General features: G+C 34.7%; 1 protein-coding gene across 3 annotated transcripts in view; it reads left to right on the top strand.

Moving 5' to 3' along the window:
- Positions 1-1,992: 1,992 nt before the first annotated feature.
- LOC116181766 (focal adhesion kinase 1-like) overlaps positions 1,993-21,119 on the top strand; it is a 33,852-nt gene continuing 14,725 nt past the window's right edge. Inside the window, exons 1-8 of one of the 3 annotated variants that reach the window (XM_031502194.1) lie at positions 1,993-2,369; positions 15,001-15,130; positions 18,599-18,754; positions 18,802-18,969; positions 19,016-19,655; positions 19,816-19,851; positions 20,748-20,870; positions 20,922-21,104. In XM_031502194.1, the coding sequence (XP_031358054.1) occupies positions 2,143-2,369; positions 15,001-15,130; positions 18,599-18,754; positions 18,802-18,969; positions 19,016-19,655; positions 19,816-19,851; positions 20,748-20,870; positions 20,922-21,104 (1,663 nt within the window). In that variant the 5' untranslated portion in view covers positions 1,993-2,142. The remainder of the gene's footprint in view (positions 2,370-15,000; positions 15,131-18,598; positions 18,755-18,801; positions 18,970-19,015; positions 19,656-19,815; positions 19,852-20,747; positions 20,871-20,921; positions 21,105-21,119) is intronic. The other 2 variants (XM_031502195.1, XM_031502196.1) reach the window with 2 other exon arrangements.

The following is a 21,119-nucleotide window of genomic DNA, read 5'->3' as shown; positions in this document are numbered from 1 at the left end:
GGACTTTCAACACTTTCTTCTCAAAAATTCTATTGGCTTTGATTAGTAATTGATCCTCCAATATTGATCCATTGGTAGTAGATCGTAATGGTGACAATATAAATATTAAATCCGAAAATAATCTCTCAACACTCACTTGAGTGGCAGGTACCCCAAAAACAACTTCACTCAATTCGTACAGTTCAGGGTGTCCTGATTTCATATTGCGCCAGTATTCTAAAACATTTATTTTACGACTGATTCTTTGTTGTTTTACATTATAGTTTTGTAGCAAAACATCTATTCATCTGGTAGTAGATCGTTGTACCCCATCAGACATGCGATGTTCGGTTTCTTTGCTCTTTAAAAGTTTGTCTAAGTAAAATTCATCCGAGTCAGGACCAGATGGGCTTGACGATGCACAACTTGTGTGTAAAGATGGTGTATCTATAGTGGCACTTTGCGAAGTACTATACTACTTTCTCACAGACCATCCTAAAATCCTTATAGAATGGAAAAAACCCAACTCTAAGCTAAAATCTCTAAATTTTTTGGTTGTGTCTACTCTATCCGCTTCTCTTCTCCTTGGAAAGAACCGAAATAAAACCGGTTCTTTGGCACTAAAATAACGGTACCGGTACTGGTTATTATAACTTCCTGAATAACGGTTCCGGTTCCAAGTGAAGGGCTTACAGATGAAATCCCGGAACAGGTTGATTTCGGTTCCGGTTCCATCTCCTGATACATAGGCATTTGGCATAAAGACAAATCTATCACCAGTTCCAAAATTTGGTTTTGCGCATGCGCAATGGCAACTTTCTTATTTATGAAAGCACTTAAACGAAATATCATATGTAGTCACCTTGAATGAAATTAAAACTAATATCGGTTTCAAAATTACTGTTTACGCATGCTGTATGTTTTATTTATGAAGGTATTCCTTGAAATTTCTAATGTAGACACTTCCAGTAAAAGTAAAACTAATGCCCATTTCAAAATTTGTATGTATTTGTACGCTCCACTATTTTTCATTAAACTGTATAGACTTCGACGATAGGCGGCTCATTTGAAAGAGAATGGAGTAAGGATCTCGTGCCTACCGGTATTTTTTCCTGGTCCTGGAAAATACACTCTCGTCATTTATGTTTGCATAGTGACTTTTTAAACTTGTCTTTATTGGACGTACGCTTATTAGAGAGATAAGTCTCCTCTCTATACCACTAATATCAGGAAATTGTCGTAGCGTAAAACTAAAACCATCTTCGGAAGCTATTCAAACAGATCGATTTATTCATTCATCCAGTACGATATATTTCGGAGTAAGTGTTTTGTGTAGGTGTCAATGTAAACCAGTTGCCGTTTCCTTATTATTCCCATAAAAATTCCTTGCCCATGTTAATCTGATTTTAGTGCTTCGGTATTGAGATGAAAATTTCGCCTTCGTAGAGAAATCGCGATGGCAAGTTTTCCGATTAATTCGCGTTACAAATAAATAACAACTGATAATTCAACATGCTATTTATGATTGTTGTAAAATTAAGGTCGGACGAGGTTGCTACTATTATTTTATATCCGTGATTCACCATTAAATTTATTCGCGTTAGAATCCCATCGGGAAATAGCGGCTATAAAGTATTTAAACGGAAATTCGAATTTGCATATTGACGCCGCATTTTATTGTAAATACCTTCTTAGCATGTCGCACATTTTAAGGAGTCCTAATTTTGAAATTCTCGTGTTATTCAATAGAAAGTTTTCTCATTCATGCTTGTAGGCGGTTATGTTGAAATTTGTTTAACAACAATTAAGGATAATTTATGTCTTTTATTTGAAAAAAAAAAAAGCATTTCCGTTTTGAATCTAATGATAAGCCTTATATTTTAATGTTGCATTGTTACAGTGCACTTTTATTTTTAGTTTTAATTTCTAGTAACACACCTTTGAGTTGGGATAGAGTTGTGTGGGATTAAATTACGCCGAAGTAATTTGCAAATCAAATCGAGCGATCTACAGGTAGTACCTCTTACGCGCGCCTTGTCAGCGTACGCATTTTACGTAATTAGTAGAAACTCCATGTGAGAGCGGTGTGTAATTATTATTAGTGCTAATGTGAAGTAATTAAACCACAATAATGTATTCGAACAAATTAGTGAAGTGTTAGTTATGTTAAATTTTATCAGGCAGCTCGATATGCTAGAAGAAAATCAAACGCGGTACCGTAGTGATTACGCGAATTTCGGGAGAAAACCAAAATATTGTCAGCCCAGTTTAAATATACGCCCACGTAGTTTGTTGTGCGCTGTTAATTGCGATGACACATACGCGAAAAGCAGCGTTCATAACCACAGCAATACTTGGAAATTTCTACGGCTCAGGCCAAAATCATTCAGGTAATGTATAACATCGATTTCAAAATTGTGCAATCTGTCTTACGTTCCAAATTGTGCTATTCGTGCTGCATATATGCAAAAGGCGTTCAATTCAAATATTTACGCTTGTGTGCTTTAAGTTTCAATTTAAGTGCTATCGATCTAAGTTCGTTGTAAAAGTGATGTACATTCCCATTTTAACATACTCTCAAATGAGTACTAGAAAAGACTATTGCCTCGACTTTTTGCGGTGCCGACAATCTTAATTTAGTTTCTGGTAAATTACGGGTATGTATTTTTTTGGAAACCACTAACACTTATCGTGTTGAACTGATTGAAATGGAAATTTAGAGATTCCTATTTGTTTCGTAGATATACAGGGCTTGCATTTGAAAACGAACCAGTGATTGTAATTTGTAATTTTTACAAGAATAAAAAACAATCCAAAAATCACGTTCATTTACATAGGTAGGGGGAGGTTTAATTGAAAGTTTACCTTAGTACCTTCAGCTACCCACACTTTGAAATTATAATATGCATAATGACACATCATAGATACCATGAAACTCGACAGAAATACCCACAAAATGAAATTAGGACGGTATGTTTATGAATTAATTTTAAAAAACCAAGGCAAATACCAAATAAATGAATTTGGCACTTTTCACGTTTCTTGTCTCTTGAAAATTGTTTGCGTTTTGTCCGTCCGTCCGGACCCACTTCTGCCGTTTCGAACTAATTCTAGGGGAATGGTCCTAGAGATCTGGATTTTTTGCAGTAGGTAGCCTATACCGTGTAGATGTGCCATACGGTCATCAAATTTCGCTGCCTAAAAGCCCCCCCACGAATTATTTCCTGAGATTCTGAAAATTGGGGGGGGGGGGGTACACATGTTCTCATCGAAATAAATTGGTTTGTACAAACTATAACATTCCCGTGCGACTCTTTTTTTCGAGATCAGTGAGCGACGGTGCCTGAGGGGGGGGGGGGTCTGTATCAACGAAAGGATCCGTTTTCTACCAACTACGGCCCTTCTTTCTGTCTTCTTATCAAAGTACAGGGGAGGGGGGAGTGGAACTAGTTTTATCCTCTAATGAAAGGTCTCAATGAAAGGAATTAATTTCTACCAACCATAGCCCTCCTCCTCGACCTCTTATCGTGATCGGGTGTATTCCCTTATACCTCAAGAACGGATTATCGGAAGAGAGTACTCACAAAGGGCGATTGAGACGTCTGCGAGAAATATATCCATTGGTGATGTCAAAACAAAAGCTATTTCGGGTTAAAAAATGCGCTTTATCTGCACAAGAGTTGTGCACAGTTTATACTTGTTTATTTTTATGAAGTATGTATTCACAAAAGTCGGATTATAAATAAGACCGTTGGATCTCCGTATGCATGCAATTAAAGGGAAAGGCTTGACCTAACACCAAACAGGGATAGATGTCGTTAGACTGCACAGCGCAAACACCCAAACAATTGCGAGATTTTCTTTCCATACATCTCAAAACTCAAAAGCTCAAAAGATTTTTGTTGCCAAAAGTGTGTATTACATTTCCTTTTCGTTAGAGCACGATTTGATTATTGTTGCAAATATTCTAGAAACCCCATACACATCGAGGCGGCATAAAAGGAGAGTCATCGGCGATAAGTAACGTATGTGACACATTCTTTCCGGGAAATATAACGTGTTCATTCGAGAACATTCAACATATTCTGAAGCGTTCGAGAACTTTCGAGAAATACCGGCGTTTTCGAATTGTGTTTCGAGTCAGTTCCAATTTCAACACCAATTTGTTATTTAATTGTAAATAAATAAATCACGTAAGTAAATTTACGTTACAATATCAAGAAATTATATATATCGAAATCGGATAGGGCATACCCAAAACCCTATTCAAAGACGTGCCACCCATCTTTGTAACTCTTATGGTTGCTGAAACAAAAATTAAATAAGAAATCCAAATTTCACCACTTCTTTGAGGGTGGCTCGGTTTATTTGGAAAAAGTGCTTGTTTTGATGCCTCTATAACATTTTTACATGCGGTCATGTAAAACCCTGTATATGTCCACAAATGAGTACCTACCTAAAATTTAACTTTGTAACCACTTACTTGACGACTTTACTTTCTGCACGTAGGTTCAAATTTTTGCTTTTCTTACCTAATCATGTTTGACAATCAAGTTTTACAATTTTTCGTTGATTTTTTGTCGACAAAGCCTTTGTCTTCAGACAAAATACGTCATTTAGAAATCTTTAAAGCCTGCTCCACACTCCAGCTGCAAATCGCGCGTGAATTCCCCCCAAATTACCCGTGAACCTTGTGCGAAGAATAAGTCCCTTCACATTCTTGAAATTAAAACGTGCAACATGCGAACGTTTGATGTTGGACAGAAAACCGACTACGATCCGGGAACACGAACTTAAAGCCCCCGAAAGTTGCGAAAATTGTGCGAAAGCCCCCACATTAACTTTCGCGGGACTTAACACGCGCATAAACAAACTAATTAATTAAGTTTTAGTTCATTAATTTGCTACAAATTGTTCCTATTGTTGGAAACAGAGCAATTTATAAAGAGAACTCAATTGTTACTTCTTTTTAAGAGACGGGAAATGACTCTTGCAGGGTATATTCGAAGAACTTGGGATTAAAGTCGAATTTGCGATCAACCTTATTACATAAATTGGGCATGCTACGCCGTATCGTTGAACAAGTCAAATCGTCCAATGGTAGATCGCCCTTCTCTAAATTAATTGTACTATATCAATGTCTCTAGACCTTGTTGATGGAATGGGGCGGTTTTCGAGAATTTAATACATATTTCCAATAATAAATCAAATTCCCATTCCCGGAGGAACTATCGAATTTGGTAGCCAGGAGAAAACAGTTAAATTTTAAGTTGATGCTTTTCATCACTGCGTCCCATTATCAGAGCTATAATAGTCATTTCTCTTATTGATATTAGTCATCATGTGATGTTTTCGAAGCAAAATTAAGAACTAAGTGTCCAATTAGAAAGGTCTTTGGAACGAAGTAATAGAGATAAAAATTTCACACTTTGAAAATGTTTAAGTTGCTTCCAAATGATATTTTTATTTAAATTCGGCGAAAAAGTAAAATAAATTCTCGTTTGTAGCACACTATAAATTAGAACATTTGTCTTATTGGAAATATAAAGGAAGTTTAGAACTTGGCAAACTACATACTTATTATAGGTATGGCATTAACCCCTAATTCTTTAAGTTGTATTTTTATGAAGATAATTGTACGAATAATGACTTTTTAGAAAATCGCGTTTTAACTTGCCGTAACGACCTAGTTAGTAGAATAAGTAGGCAAATAATTTATTTCCATCATAAACCACATAAATTTTCGACTGTCGGGCATGGTATTTTATGGCGTCAAGACTTTGACGTACTTAATATTTGGATTTGATCAAAAATGGGAATGTTGATTAGTCACGTAAAAATAAGGTTGAGCCAAAGTAGACCCCTGAGGTATCTCACTAAACTACTTTAATATAGCTGTATTTATGGTTGCTCACAAAGCATTTTTAATAGTTGGATGGTATATGTTGAGCTTTGTAGTTTGTTTCTTCTATTTTACACATGCCACATCAATTATCAAATTGAAGAGAAAAACTCAAATTAAGGAAAATAGTTTTGTTAATTGATCTTATAATTTTACTAGTTTGATCATGTTTTAAATGCTGTCATATTAAAAAAAAGTTCATTTTTTAATATTACATACCTCACGAAAAATAGTCCTTTCCATTAAAAAAAAGCCTTTTAGTTCTGTAGCCGCACGCCACTGTAAATAATTTTGAAGCATATAGATTTATGTATAATTTTTTAATAATTTTTGATACAGAAAATTGCGTTGACATAACGAACAAAAAATAAAGTCAACGCAAACTAGTGAAATTAATTAACACAACTATTTTCGTTATTTTGAATGTTTCTCTTAAATTTGATCTCGGATTATGTAACATAGTAAGTTAGTTTTATCTTTCCTAAAAATTTACAGATTTCGCAATCCATGCAACCATCGGAAACATTGGAAATGATAACCGTATAACGCCATATGTAAAACACAAATAAGCCTTATTTACTCGGGATCACTTGCTTCACTGGCTACCAAGCGCGCTCGTGTCGCAAACGTACACTTTCTGAATAATAAGCCTCATCATAACATGCTCGTAATCCTATTAAAGGAGATGTGAGAGAATTTTAGATTGGGATGATTGGGATTACCAAAACAATTGCGTACTGTTAAGTGTAAGTACCGTATCGACTTTTCTTTAACCTACCGATTGCGGCCGAGTACGGTACAATCAACACTTGCCGCAACACCACTGTATTCTTTTCTGCTTGACGAAACTGGTAACTTCATACCCATACACAAATTAAGCATTTCCAATCTAGGGGGAAACAAGTATCATTTTTGGTGTACACCAAAAATTCAAGTTCAAATTAATTCACGTTAATTCAAATTAATTTACGTTAATTCAAATTAATTCACGTTAATTCAAATTAATTCACGTTCATTCAAATTAATTCAATTCACAATTCAATACACCAAAAATTCAAAGTTGTTTCCCCCTTCGAATGCTAAAATCATATTCTACAGATATATCCAGTGTTCCAGACAAAATGTTCACCCTGTAGAATAAGAACACATGTTTATTACCTTCAAACGAAGAGTTTAATATATGTCGCCATAGAACCTTTGGTAATAAGTCTGAACCTACAAATTATTGGATTTCACGTCCATATTCTCTGCAGAGGCTATCGGAATTTTCAAGGCATGCGAACTCGCTGAACAACAAGGACTACGTACCATTAACATTCTTTCTGATTCTCTATCTGTTCTTTCATGCCTCTCAAGACCGATGGACGTTCTTAACATCAAGGATAATTACTACTGCAAACAGCTAAAATCTAAAATAAAACGTTTGGAAAGTTCAGGTTCTAAAATTAAGCTGACATGGATAAAAGCTCACACTGGACTGTTACCCAACGAAAAAGTAGATTTGTTAGCTAAGGAGGCTTGATATAACGGACAAGAAATAGAGAACTACATAGGAATGTTTGATGGCGCAGCTATATGTCGACAAAATCTGCTCCGAAAATGGAAATTCCGATGGAGCCATTTCAGCAACAATCACCGCACACAATACACCCTAATCCATCCTTCTATTCCTAGGAAATTTTGGTACGACAACTCCAGTTTCTCAAGAAGCGAAATAGTAACAATTTGCCGACTGAAATTCGGCCATGCTTGCTATCCATATCATTTACATAGGATTGGAGTCTTGGACTCGAACTTATGCGACGATTGTCAAGTAATAAGTGACTTAAATCACATTTTCTTTGCCTGTAACAAGTACACAAATCAAAGACAAAAGCTGTATAGCGACCTTGTTAAAGAGAGTATTTTCCCACCATACAATATAGTGCACATTTTGTCCTTAGCAGTACAAAGTGTAACTATTTGCACGGCTCTTATGAATTTTATCAAATCAAGTCAGCTCACATTTTAGATAGGTTAGATTTCGTCTTCATTTTCTCCTATTTGCGACTTTTGAGTATCTTTACATTTTAAACAAGTCCGAGGTCTATCTGTTCTGTCCGTTAGCCACCCCGAGAGACCCCTGGGTGTGAAGAGTACATCCTATTCCACTCTTTTGTGGTCCCTCAAATCATTTTGTACAGGTTTAGACTAGGTCCAAACAAACACATGAGCTGCTGGCTAATGAACTTATGTTTAAGGGCCATAAAAAAAAATAAAAGTCTGAATGACGATGGTGGTCATGACGAACATAACGGGTTTTATGATAATAAAGATCTTGAAGAAGAAGCAGATAATGAACGTCCTCGTGAACGTCTATCCTGTGAGTTATAGAGGGAAAAAATTAAAGACGAAATGCATCCATGCGACGGATGGTTTCTGCGCGATTTTTAGGAAATATCAAATGAATTTCGAAAAACCACCGAAATATAATTTTGTGATTGCTTCCGAAATTCGTGTCGCAAGGAATTGGCATTTTAAGTTTTGGTTACCACTACACCGTCGATTTTCCATGCGTTACCTATTAATTGCTTCTATTATTAAAGTCAACTTTGAAGTTTTTCTAACAATAATAATCGCTCCACAGATCAGAAAGTTCGCTCTCCGGATGCAAGACAGAATAAGATTATGCATTTGACCGTTGATTTGATTTTCGACACTTTAATACGATATCTTCGTAATTGTTAGTGCTATGAAAAAAAATATAGGCGCCATGTGCTCTGTTTGAATCAAACTTTTCTCCACTCTTAAGAGATACGGGGGAAAATCAGAAAATTGTCCAGTTCAGAATGGCCCTATATTTTCTTAGTTAAAATAGATTGTTTAATTTTCCGTTTTCGGAATAAGTATGAAGGGGCTAGGGAAATCACTTATCGGACCTAACGTATTTTTTAATGGGACATCCTATATATTTTAATCTAGAAAGATAGCATATTAAATTCTGAATTTGTTAAAATCTTTTGAACTATTTTGAATCACTTGAATATTTTTTGAATATCTTGTATTTTTAATAGAAGTTAATATGCTATCTTTAATTTAAGATATAGGGTGTTCCATTTAGAAATTGCGGTTAGGTCTGGACTTTTTTACCCGAAGTCGTATGCTTATTCTAAAAACGGCAGATTGTTCATCATTATAAATAAACTTTTATATCAAACATTTTTCTGTATTTTTAAAATACAGGGTTATTCGGAAATGGACGAGTTTTTGATGTGCCTCCCTATCTCTTAAGGAAGCAAAAATATTCGATTTTACCATATTTTAAGTTTCATCCAAAAAAAAGCATATGATGCCTGTGCTGTGTCACTTTTTTGGTAGAACTAACAATACTTTAAAGTCTTATATAACTTTAAGAAGCAAAAAGTAAATGGAATCTAGTTGCCTTAATAATGGATTTTACTGTATCTATGGAAACCAAAAGAGTGTCAACTACTGATACAGTTGTCAGACTATCGATTTCTCTTTCCATACGTTTTCAGACAAATGCGCGCGTTCGGAGTTTCCGTAAGTCTCCATTATGACAAGTGCGATACGCTTGACGTCTCTTTCTCACACTGTATCCACCGCCTCTTTTGATTTTACCCGCCGATAGCGTCGTATTCAGGCAGTTGTAGAAAAATGATTTGTTTAAATCATTTTTCAGAAAGGAAAGTTTTTCAAATTATGCAAATGTCCTATTTCAATCTCCCAATTCGCCAATTGGTACACGTATGTGAATGATGTTCTTAATTAATGTGTAAAACCTTCACAAGTAGTGCTAATTTGTTCAATAGCACAGTGGTTAAAAGCGTCACGCCGCGTAATACGCGTTTTGTTTGTTACAAAGCGGTTATAATCGAGTTTATTGCTTTTAGGTACCTACCGAGTACCGAGTACGCGCCTACTACAGATATGCTTGAGTGTGTAAGTGCGCCGGTTATTATTAGATAATATCCCATTATAAAACATTCCCATTGACGAAATTGAAGGATTTACTTGAAAAAAAAAACAAATAGTAGATGATTTCATCCGCGTTTAATTACGTAAATCGAAAATGAGGTAACAACAGTGGGCGCAATTTACGCTTTCAAATAAACACCGTTTAATCTTTAGCGCAAGGATTATGAACCTTGTGTTTGGGTATGATTTATTTATAACGCGATTTCCCGGTTTTATTTTTGATCTCAACTATTTGTATTAATAAAATATATCATAATTTAGAGCAAGTTAAGGGGGTATCAAAATCGCATAACTTGGCTCGAATTTCTGTGATCGGACGGAGTCGAATGAAAAACTATTTTTAATTATTGATATACAACTGTTTTGATCTCCAATGTCTCTCGCTATTAAACATAGAGTGGGACTTAGAAGCAATAAAAGATTGACGAAAACTAATCCAGACGGTCCCGAATCAGGTTGGGCTTTTCTTTTGCTTGTTTTTCCAAGTGACAAGTTTTTAAACATAATTGAGGCGTGTTTGGTGTTGTACAATCTGGCACTAATTAATGTACGAATTTTTGGAAATTTGGGTGACTATTTAATCCTGTAATGAAGTTGATAATATGAGAGCTTCGTGTTTTTACAAGGAAATGACAAGTAAATTAATTTACATTCTATAAGTGGCTTTCGTAATTTCCAGATACAACCAGCACGCTTCGTATCCAAAAAAAATTGCTCTTTTTTCCCGAGAAAGCTGCCAAATCGCTCTACTTTACTGTGAATGATGGGCACGTAATCAGTATGTAAATAAATAAATGTTAAGGATGGTTTGCGGAAAGTGCTTTTCGGCAAGGAAGAGCCATTTATACAGTTCTTTTTAAAAAGAACATCTGTTGGTGGAAATTTGTACTAAATAAGTAAAAAAGAAAGAGCATTCGATCTTGTGTGTATATGAGTGTTATGAATATCAAAATAAATGTCAACGAACATCGGTTAAGATTATTTATGACTAAAATAAAAGGCTAATAACCTCTCCAAAATCTGACTAAATTTACAGGGTGACCGTTCTTCGAACTTGATAATAGCCAAGTTGGCTTAGGACAATATCATACGGGACGCGGACGGTTTCTGGAAAAATGTTTCTTTTTTATTTCGAAAACCTTATCCTGGATAGCGTCATTCTTTTGATATGAACTACCTATTGGTTAAATTTTGAAAATACTCATGTGATAACGAAATAAGTTGCAAGGTAAAAGGTAGTCGACTTTGTTAAGACTTAATGTTAATTTTATTAAAAAAAAAATACAATTTAGCCAAAAAAACATTCAATTATAGCCATTATATGTAAATGAAAGTCCGTTTCAGATCATAAAGTATATTGTACATGCATTTTGCATTAAAAAAATAGGAGTTTTTTCGCAAAATCCTTAAAACTGGGTCTTCAAAGATACAAAAAGGTCATGCATCAATACTAAACATAATCCAAAAATCAAACGAAAGTTTGGTATGTAAATTTTCATTAGTTTTTAACATAATTAGGAGAAAAGTATGTACATCTAGCAGAGATCATATAATTATAATTATAAGCATCGGTGAATAAATCTTAAATAAATATTGTAGCGAATATGCCAAATATCGGGGCGCCATCAAGTCGATACAAGATTAGTCACCGGCTATAAGGAATATAGTTGACATTGTCTTCAATACCAATACTTCAATATGACAATGAACGGTATGGTGTACCATTTTGTTGGGTACCATCTTGGATCGGCCCGCCATTTTATGGTTACTACTTTAAATTTGACACCCATTTTATTAATGACTCCATCATTTTGTTGGACGCCATTTTAGACACGTTGTCTGTCTGTCTGCCTGTCTCGTGCTATCGGTCATCTTAGACCCGCTGTCTGTCCGTCTGCGTTTCTCGCTCTATCGGCCAACTTGGGATATTATTTTGGACCCGATATCTTGGATCGCGTCATCGGTTACGTGATTGCTATAGAAATTCTTTTTATTCGCGTAGGGATTCGAACCCGCGATACCTGAAATAGAAAGCTAGCGCGTAACCAGTTCAGCTATGGAGGCTTTGAACGATGTGATAGTTAGAAATTGCAGTCAATGGAAGAACAGGCGGAGAGACAAACCTGGGCTCCCCCATTTCGGAGAGGGGCGTTCCCGTCTCTGATTGGCGTCACGTTTGTATATGTGATCGATGTGATTGGAGTAAGTCAAATAGATTTCTATTGATTTGGTGTGGTTGCGAAAACTTGACTCCAGCTTTGTTTGCAGAAAACAACGGAGTTACCTTTGGATTTCAGGTCGCAACCTTGTGAGCTCAAAAGGGCGCGTTCTGCCTAATCTGTAACAGACCACAACACAAACAAAAAAATGAGAGGGGTAGTGAATAGGGCGGACCATAAAATATTGCGAAAACAATTCCAACTTCTGATATTGGGCAAATCGGATACTAAACCGTAATTAATAATCAATAATTCAACTTACGTGATCTAATCAAAAACAACATTCTGACTCGACCACGAATTGCTCGTACAATCGGATATAAAAGCGTAAATGTGACAACTTCCAGAAAACTACTTTACGATGCACAAAAAACTAAATTTCTATACAACAGTTTAGTTAAAACTTGCAATGCAATCTAATTAATTCAAAATAGAAATAAGGTAATATGATCAAATTCTTCGGATGAAAACAAGGAACGCAACTAAAAATTGTAGATATCCCTCTCGGTAGCTTCAAAAATGTAGTTAAGCTAATACATAGTCTTCGGAGTAATCGTAGATAATGTAGTTAAAATAGGGTCTTGAAAAGTATATTGTTCGGCAACGACAGAAGTAGCGTAAGTAAAATGAGATATATCGGAGCAATTTACAAGATCCTTGATCTCCAAACGTTTAGTTCAAACTTGCGGTTAGGAACTATATTGTAATCTCGAGGTATAAACAACTTCGAAGTAGTTGGTAGAATGAAGTAAATTCACCAAGTTAATGTAGGTATAATGAAGTAGAATTTTCCAAGCCGGTAATATAGAAATCCACGTTCGCCAATATCAATGTTGCTAAAATGGCGGGTCCAGATAAAAATGCAATGTCATTCACATACTGCGTGGGTAGAGACAACGTAAAAGATAATCCAAAAGAAAAAAACGATGAGGAGAAAACTATAATCAAAGTTTGAAGTTGAGAGAAGATAAATCCGTCGTATTATGTGCAGATACAAATTCGTAAAACGCTTCAATGGATCACAGCCTCAAAAGTGAAAAAGAAAGAGAGAAACTACTCCAAAGATATATGGTGACAGCCAATATCAAAAGCCCTTATATATGACGGCAGGATCTTCACTGCGCGAGAAACACAACTCATGGGCAAGATAAACTTAACGAAGGGATGGGATTAGAAATATCACGGAAAACGTCTGAACGACCTCCGGCGGTGAATCAAACAACTATTGTAATAAGAAAGCTATAACATTTGGATGGCCTCTAGTGGCAAAAATAAGGAACTAGGTAAAACAACTCTACTACAAGAATAATTTAGATCTGGGCTCGATTAAACACATAGCTAATTATTCACAAATGAAACAAATTTATTCGATCACTAAAGCTGTAAGAAATAAGAGCACTCAGGGTCTATAGGCATGTACACGCACATGCGATCGATTGAAACAAATAAAGTTTTAATTACCTTAAAGTTAATAATCCTTAACATCCGGTTTATAACTGCGATTTTCTTTAACTGGCGCACAAAAAAAAAACACAAAACACTAACTGATATTGATTAGGGATCTTCCCTTTTTTACTTCACTTTATTCTTGATGTCCAGATGTCCCTAATATTGGTTTAGAATAATGTCACTGAACATTAAGCAAAATCAAACATCAATTCTAAAACAAATCAACATAGACCTCGAATTCAAATACTATACTCGATACGATAATAGTGCAAGAGACCAGAAAGCTAAACAGAGGAACAGAGAGTTCAAATTTCATGCCGAAATTCATACAAGGTGCTTAAAAAAAGTTCTGAAAGATAAAATTGTAATCGATTCAAGAATATACTGCGACCAAGTGTTTTGATGTAGAGATTCTAAAAAATAATTGATGTATCAAATTTGAAAAATTATCACGGAACATGAGAGAGAAGTCGCAAAAAAATTGAAACTTTGTAACCCTATATAACGAAAACGATGCATTTTTTACTACTATTACCCCTGCATGAAATTAATTGACACCCTAATAGGTACTTACTTTATTTGTCAATAAATAAACTCATAAAAGCAATTCGATTGTTAAACGATTTTGCATTCTCGCTTGTGTTGCTCGATTCATGGTTTATACTTTTATAGGTGTCATTGATTCAATTTCTAGAACTTTGAACTGGACAGGAACTAGGAAGTAACTAACCCTTACTGAAGAGATACTTTGGCGTTAAGCATTCGGGAGGTTGAAGAATTATAATTCTAGATGAAAGTGGTGAAATGAGTCGTCATTCCAATATTATAGTTCACAGAAATTGTTTAATGAAGGCCAGAGAAATTTACAGATGTTTGTGGTTGAAACTGGGATTGTGTATTGTATGGAGCATTTGCATTTTTCGCAGTAAACAATGAATCATTACGTTTCCAACAGAATTGTATTGTGTATGCAAATGATTTCTGTTTAATAGTCGAGTGAAACTTAGTGTAAGCGTGCATAAGGCTATAACTGCAGGAAAGTTTGTTTCCCAGAGGAATTCCGGGTTAAATTAATTAATTTGTTTATGCTCCTTTACGCTACTATAGTCCAAAATGCAATGCCGACATAGAGCTCCAGATTTTTCTGTATTATTTTTTTTACGGGCGAATAGATAAACATCGTCTTTTACTGTTTATTTACTGTACAAATTTTGAGTTGGTAGAAAACAAAATGCCCACCCATATTTAGTATTTGAAATTCCAAACCATGGATATTTTGCAAAAAAAATCACTTTTCTTATGGTAGCCATTTTTTAACATATGTTGTAAACATTATTCTGAATAGGTAAAAGGTGAGGCTATTTCCAGAAATTTGTTACAATTCATAGAAATTCATCGTTGTATTTGTTAGATTTTACCGTTGAATTTAATAAATGCAATGATTTTACTATATTGCTTTCGTTTTCTTTACAGTGATGTATCACCTACAACCCCCGTGAACTCCGGCTCACCAGTGCGGTGTTCCCAAGCACGGCAGAACATGGAAAGTCCGAAGAAGTCACCTCAAGGTAGTCCCGCATCTGCAGATAAGGCTACGTTAAAGGTAAGATTCGTCGTTGTTTTTAAACTGTCAGGGAATTGGATAGGAATTTGTAATAAATTATATTGTTGCATGTGTGTTAGAATTAAGGCCACTGAACGTGCTAGAATAATAATTCAATTGGGCTTACGTAATTTTAAGCGGTATTCATTGTTTGATTCAGAATATTGCGAGCGATTATTGTCAAGAACATAGCTATGTGCAGTGACAGGTCTTATTTTGGATGACCATGATGCATGACTTCGAATCCTATATCGATGCAATATATTTTTTTAATATAAAATACCTACTTTAAGTAAATGTACTGGCCTAGTACGAATGGGAATGAGAATGAAAATTGAGGAATCCAGATAAAGATAAATTAATAATTGGGTAATTTACCCTCAAACGAAAAAGCGTGACGAGGAAAGTTTCAAAGGGAAAAAGGAGCTTAATAATAATAAGAAAAAAAATCGAGTTTGAAATTCCAAAGAAGTGGGCTATGAGCGAATTAGATATTTTTACATTCCCAAATTCAGTTAAATTAACTTTTATGTAAAAAAAACTTTACTGCGGCATATCTGCTTTTAAGAATAATAAGTATTGCGTGGTATTAATCAAGTACGCGCTATCGTGATTTCCGTAAGAAAACACCATAAGAATCCATAAGTATTTGGAGAAGAAACCTCATGACAATTTCACATTCAGTTTCCGAACTTTAAGAATGGATTGTTTTAAATGGGCCACCCTGTATTATATTGTCTGCATTTCAGGGATTCTATCGTACTAACCAAAAAATTAACAGACAAGCGACGACACGATATTTCAATGGTAATATTTTCAACTGCGTACATACGTCATTTTCCCAACTTCTCCATCAAGTTGGTAATTAATTTTTATTCGGTTAGTAGATACACAGGCTATTGCGTAGGTGGTTCTGGTCAAAACTCAAGCGTTTCCGAGTTGTAATGGTTGTCTTCAGGGTCGAAGGCATTTATGTAACTCGTTGGTGGGGTTTATGTCGTGGCTAATGTGACATATAAAGGGTTTACCATACCACTGCCGTAGCCAATGGTCATTTACCAAATTTTCTGGGCCATCTCATCAAAATAACTCGCGCAGCGATCGCCCCACTTCCTCCAAATTGGGAATCCCCAAACTTACCTTTGTCTTATTTCTTATGCACGCCATATTGGATTTTTACGGAATGTTATAGAAGACAAAAAAGAAATATAATGACATGTCACACTATACTGTTACATAAATTAACAAGAAAATTTTCAAAATCAAATGTTTTACACTCATTCCTCAACAAACATCAACGGACATTTTTGTCCTCTATCTCATTCCGTAAAAATCCATTTTGGCGTCCATAAAAAATAAGAAAGTACATAGTAGCCTGTAGCTTCTACATCTAGCGTGTTATGAAAACGTGCCCATAGAATGTGCTAACGGGAACCGTCCATTTCCCTCTGTTTAAGCTAGAGAAAATAAAAACCAAATTAGACAATTTCAGTTTCAAATATTTTTCAAAAATTTAAAATGCGTTTTTTTTACTCATAAAAAGTGGCAGCCTTCCCCCACTGGTGAGCCACGAATTTGAATCACCCTGTACAGGTGTAAACATTTAGTACATAAAAAGTAATTGGGTGGTAGAAGAGAAAAAACCAACATTTTTGTTAAATAAACTGAAGATCCAAATTCCTTCATGGTCCCAAAATTTACGTTTCTCTATTATTTTTTCTCAGAAACTATAACCACATATTTAAAAGAATAGAATTAGCGAATTGGGCTAGGAATTTTCGTGTGCATTTTTTGATGTTGCAAAAAAATTCGTACCTTTACTTGGCGCACCCCTGAACGGGGGACGTAGAAACAATTCATGACTCAAAATGTGGTATCAGGGGATGTATAATAAGAAAATAACGAAACGAAATGTAGATCTTAACACATGAAAAATGCCTTCAGTCTACATTCAGTTTACGCATGCGCAATAACTTTTTGGCTACACGAGCATTAGTTCGAATATTCTTAGTTGAATTTGACGATCAAATGTAATTAACTTCTTTTAAAGTCGTACAAAAATAGTTTAGAAATATGGCGACGGTAAATGTGTACAATTTTGCTATGGGACTTTTTTTGGTATCTTTTATGGTAAAGGAATTATGATCCGAGGGATCTTAGGGGCTACACCCTGTATACAGAGTCGCTGATAAATCAGGAAACGGTATATTATCGGGGAAAATATACAAAGTATAAAAAAAGTTTTATACCAAAGGTTTAAGGTTCTTCAATGTCTAGTAGGCTGTACTAAAAATAAAAAGGGTTGATCATAATATAATGTCCATTAACCTAGCAGAGCAAGGTCCGCAGAACACAATCAAACATATTGCATAATTAGGTGCTAATTAAGTGCCCTATTCCCGAATTAAATGCTCCTTTTTTTTTAAATTATTACATGTTTTGCCGGTTCATATGAACTCAGCAGAGCACTACCTTAAAAACCCAAGAAAATGAAAAGTTAACTAACTATAATTAGGTGCTAAGTAAGTGCCCTATTCCTCCTTTTTTTAAAATTATGAACCTGGCAGAACATGTAATAATTTTAAAAAAAGGAGCATTTAATTCGGGGATAAGGCACTTAATTAACACCTAATTATGCAATATGTTTGGTTGTGTTCTGCTGACCTTGCTCTGCTAGGTTCATGGACATTGTGGCACACCAATATTGCATTTTTTAAATGAAACACCCTGTATATTATTCGATAATTCAATTCTTCTCTTAATTTTCAGCAAAATTTGTAATATGAATAATGTACGAAAATGTAATCGTTTCCGAGTTATCGAGTTTTGAAAATAAAAGGTATTGCTTTAAAATGTATTGAATAAAGAACAATAATGAATGACGTCACGAATTTCTTTTGAAAACATTCTGTGGTTCGTTTGTGAAGTGTGTTATGATTGTTTGCAATCATTAATTTCTGTTTTTTGTTCAATTATTAATGAATCTTAAAATAAGTTTATTTTCAAAACTCGAAAACCTGGAAAAAATTGAATTTTGGTACATTGTTCATATTACAAATTTTGCTTAAAGTTGAGAGAAGAATTGAAATATCGAATAATATACAGGGTGTTTCTTTTAAAAAATGAAATTTTGGTGTGCCGCGCCTTTATGAGTAACCCTGTATAATTAAAATAATTACTGCCTAGTAGCCATTGCAGAACCCCAAAACTTTTGTATAAAGCGTATTCGATATCTAGTATATTTTCCCTGATAATCAACCGTTTCCAGACTTATCACTGACCCTTTACAATAATTGTTACCAATCTAATAGCCAAGGTAAACACGAGGGTAAACACCGTAACACTGGTTCCTCAATTTTTTTATTAATTATTCAAAAGGTACGATTTTTTTAGTGTTTATATATTTGAATAAATGAATCTTGAATTTACTGTTTAAAAAAGAGACTCAGAAGATGTTTCAATTTGCAGGTACACCTCCCAAATGGTGGCTTTAACTTAGTCAAATATGGAGATGCTATCGATGTAAAAGGAATAATCTCATTAGTTACGGAGCGGTTGTCTACTGGAGAGAGATACTACAAAAACATGTACGCAATGAGGCTATACCATATAACAACTAGAGAAGTGAGTTTTTGTATGTTGAGCATGTTTACTCATGATTTTGTTTGTAGATTCATTGGTTACATCAAGACACTACCATGTATCAAGTACAAGAAAAGTATTTTAAAAAATATCCCGCAAGTGAATGGAGGTATGAGTTGCGAATTCGTTACCTTCCCAACGATCTTGGGGATGTATATGATAAGGATAAGGTTACTTTTTTCTTTTATTACGATCAGGTTGGTTAGTGATCTTTTCTTCATCTTTTATCTGCAACATTTATAGGTGAGAAACGATTACCTCAATTCCAATCATATCAACGTGGATCAAGAAGCAGCTGTTCAATTGTGTTGTTTAGAAATAAGATATTTTTTTAAAGACATGCCTCACGTTGCGTTAGATAAAAAATCAAATTTTGAATATTTGGAACGCGAAGTGGGGATGCATAAATTTTTACCGAAAACAGTTTTAGAAACAATGAAACCAAAAACATTACGCAAAAGTATTCAGACACTGTTTAAGAAATTTAGTCAACTGAGTGAAGTGGAGTGTATGTTTAAGTTTTTCGATATTTTAAAAATGTATTACAACTTCGATCAGGAGAGATTTCGCGTAGATTTAGGCAGCAGCTGGGCTGTGTCGGTTGAATTAGTTATTGGACCAGACCTAGGCATTTCGCATACAGCCGTCCAAGGTTCGAAGACCTCAAAGATTGCAGACTTTGAACAAATTCAAGCCATAAATATGCTAGTCAGTGATTGTGATGAACATAATAAAGCGACGCTACAACTTCGAGTGGCAGGTGCACAAGAGATATTATTTATTATTTGTCCAAATTTTGATATTGCTGAAAGCTTAGCGGATTTAATAGATGGTTACTGTAGGCTACATTCGAAAAGGCAGAATTCCATTTGGAATAGGAAAGGTTAGTACACTTTTATTTACTGTTTAGTAGTTCTGTTATAATGTAATTTTTTTTTGTAATCTTGTAAAATTCCTTAACTGAATGCGATTGTCTAAAAAAATTACTGTGTAAGGTTTAGTGTGGAGTATTGATAGATGCTTATTGTAATTTTGTTTTCAAGCTACTGTTTGGAAACAATTTCCATGCCCATGTAAAGGTTGGTATAAACATTGTACTGCTTAAAATTCTTTCTATCATATTGCACTGAATGTGAATCATAGATAGCATGCGCTATAATTAATTCATTCTTTTATGTAATCTCGGTAAGTTATTGCTATAAGGCAATTTCTGCAGTTATGCACTATCAAAATGAAACTTTTGTTTATTTGAAGAACTTTAATTGGTAACAGATAACATACAATGCTGATAACTTCCACTTGCTATATTTAAACAAGTTGTAAATCAGCATATGCATGATTAAAGCGCATTTTTGGTAATACAGGTCAGTATTTTGTTAGCGAAGTTTAAAATTATCGATCTCACGAGTAATTTTGGCTGCGCGTTAAATAACTAATTTTATTTAATTTCAATTGAGGGTACGTCTTTATTTTGTAAAACAAATCACAAGGTAAATAACTAAGTTTTTATACTGATAGCGCTATCTAACAGTAAAATTATAGCACCTCCGAAAACCATATCGAATTTATGTTCTTAAATTATCGATCTCACAAGTAATCTAACTCAAAATAGACTAGAGCCTGCACATCTACACTATAGCAAAAAGCTTTTAGTGAAAGTTTGAAGTCTCTAACTATTGTAGTTGCTGAGATCTCACCCGGACAGCCGACCAGCCAGCCATAACGAATATAATAGCGTATTTTTTTCAAAAATGCGCTAAAAATACTATTGTGATCATTTTGCTTTTTATGTTTACAGCATTTTCAAGTAAAGGCTTAAATATTTATAACAAAAGTTTACATTTTTTAAAATTGATTTTGGTGCAAAAAATTGTTAAATAAAAAGATTCTCCCTCATTTGCACAAAAATGTTACTGTAACTCATACTTCTAATTTTTGATTTACTTTTTTTTGTAGTAATTGCTCTTTTCTATAGATGCCCATCCAACAAAACTCAAGTCAGCAAAGAAAAACAACTTCGATAATAACCATGGCACAATGCTTTCGGAGGATTATGCAGAAATTGTTGACGAAGAAGGTGATTATTCTACTCCTACAAGTAAGTATTAATGCTCATTATATGTCGATTGCATTTCTACTGCTATTTCAGCAAAAAATTACGAATTAATTAGGAAACAAATAGAGTTAGGCGATATATTAGGGGAAGGTCAGTTTGGCGATGTACATAAAGGTACTTACAAGGCGAAAGATGACGCTTTAGTTCCTGTGGCTGTGAAAACCTGTAAGGGTGATGCTGATTTACCTACTACGGAAAAATTCCTAGAAGAAGCATGTAAGTTACTGCAAT

The sequence above is a fragment of the Photinus pyralis genome, unplaced genomic scaffold (genome assembly GCF_008802855.1).
Source record: "Photinus pyralis isolate 1611_PpyrPB1 unplaced genomic scaffold, Ppyr1.3 Ppyr1.4_unclustered_Scaffold1910, whole genome shotgun sequence".
Lineage (NCBI taxonomy): Eukaryota > Metazoa > Arthropoda > Insecta > Coleoptera > Lampyridae > Photinus > Photinus pyralis.
Note: the sequence above shows the minus strand (reverse complement) of the source record. Positions and strands in the feature narration are given on the sequence as shown.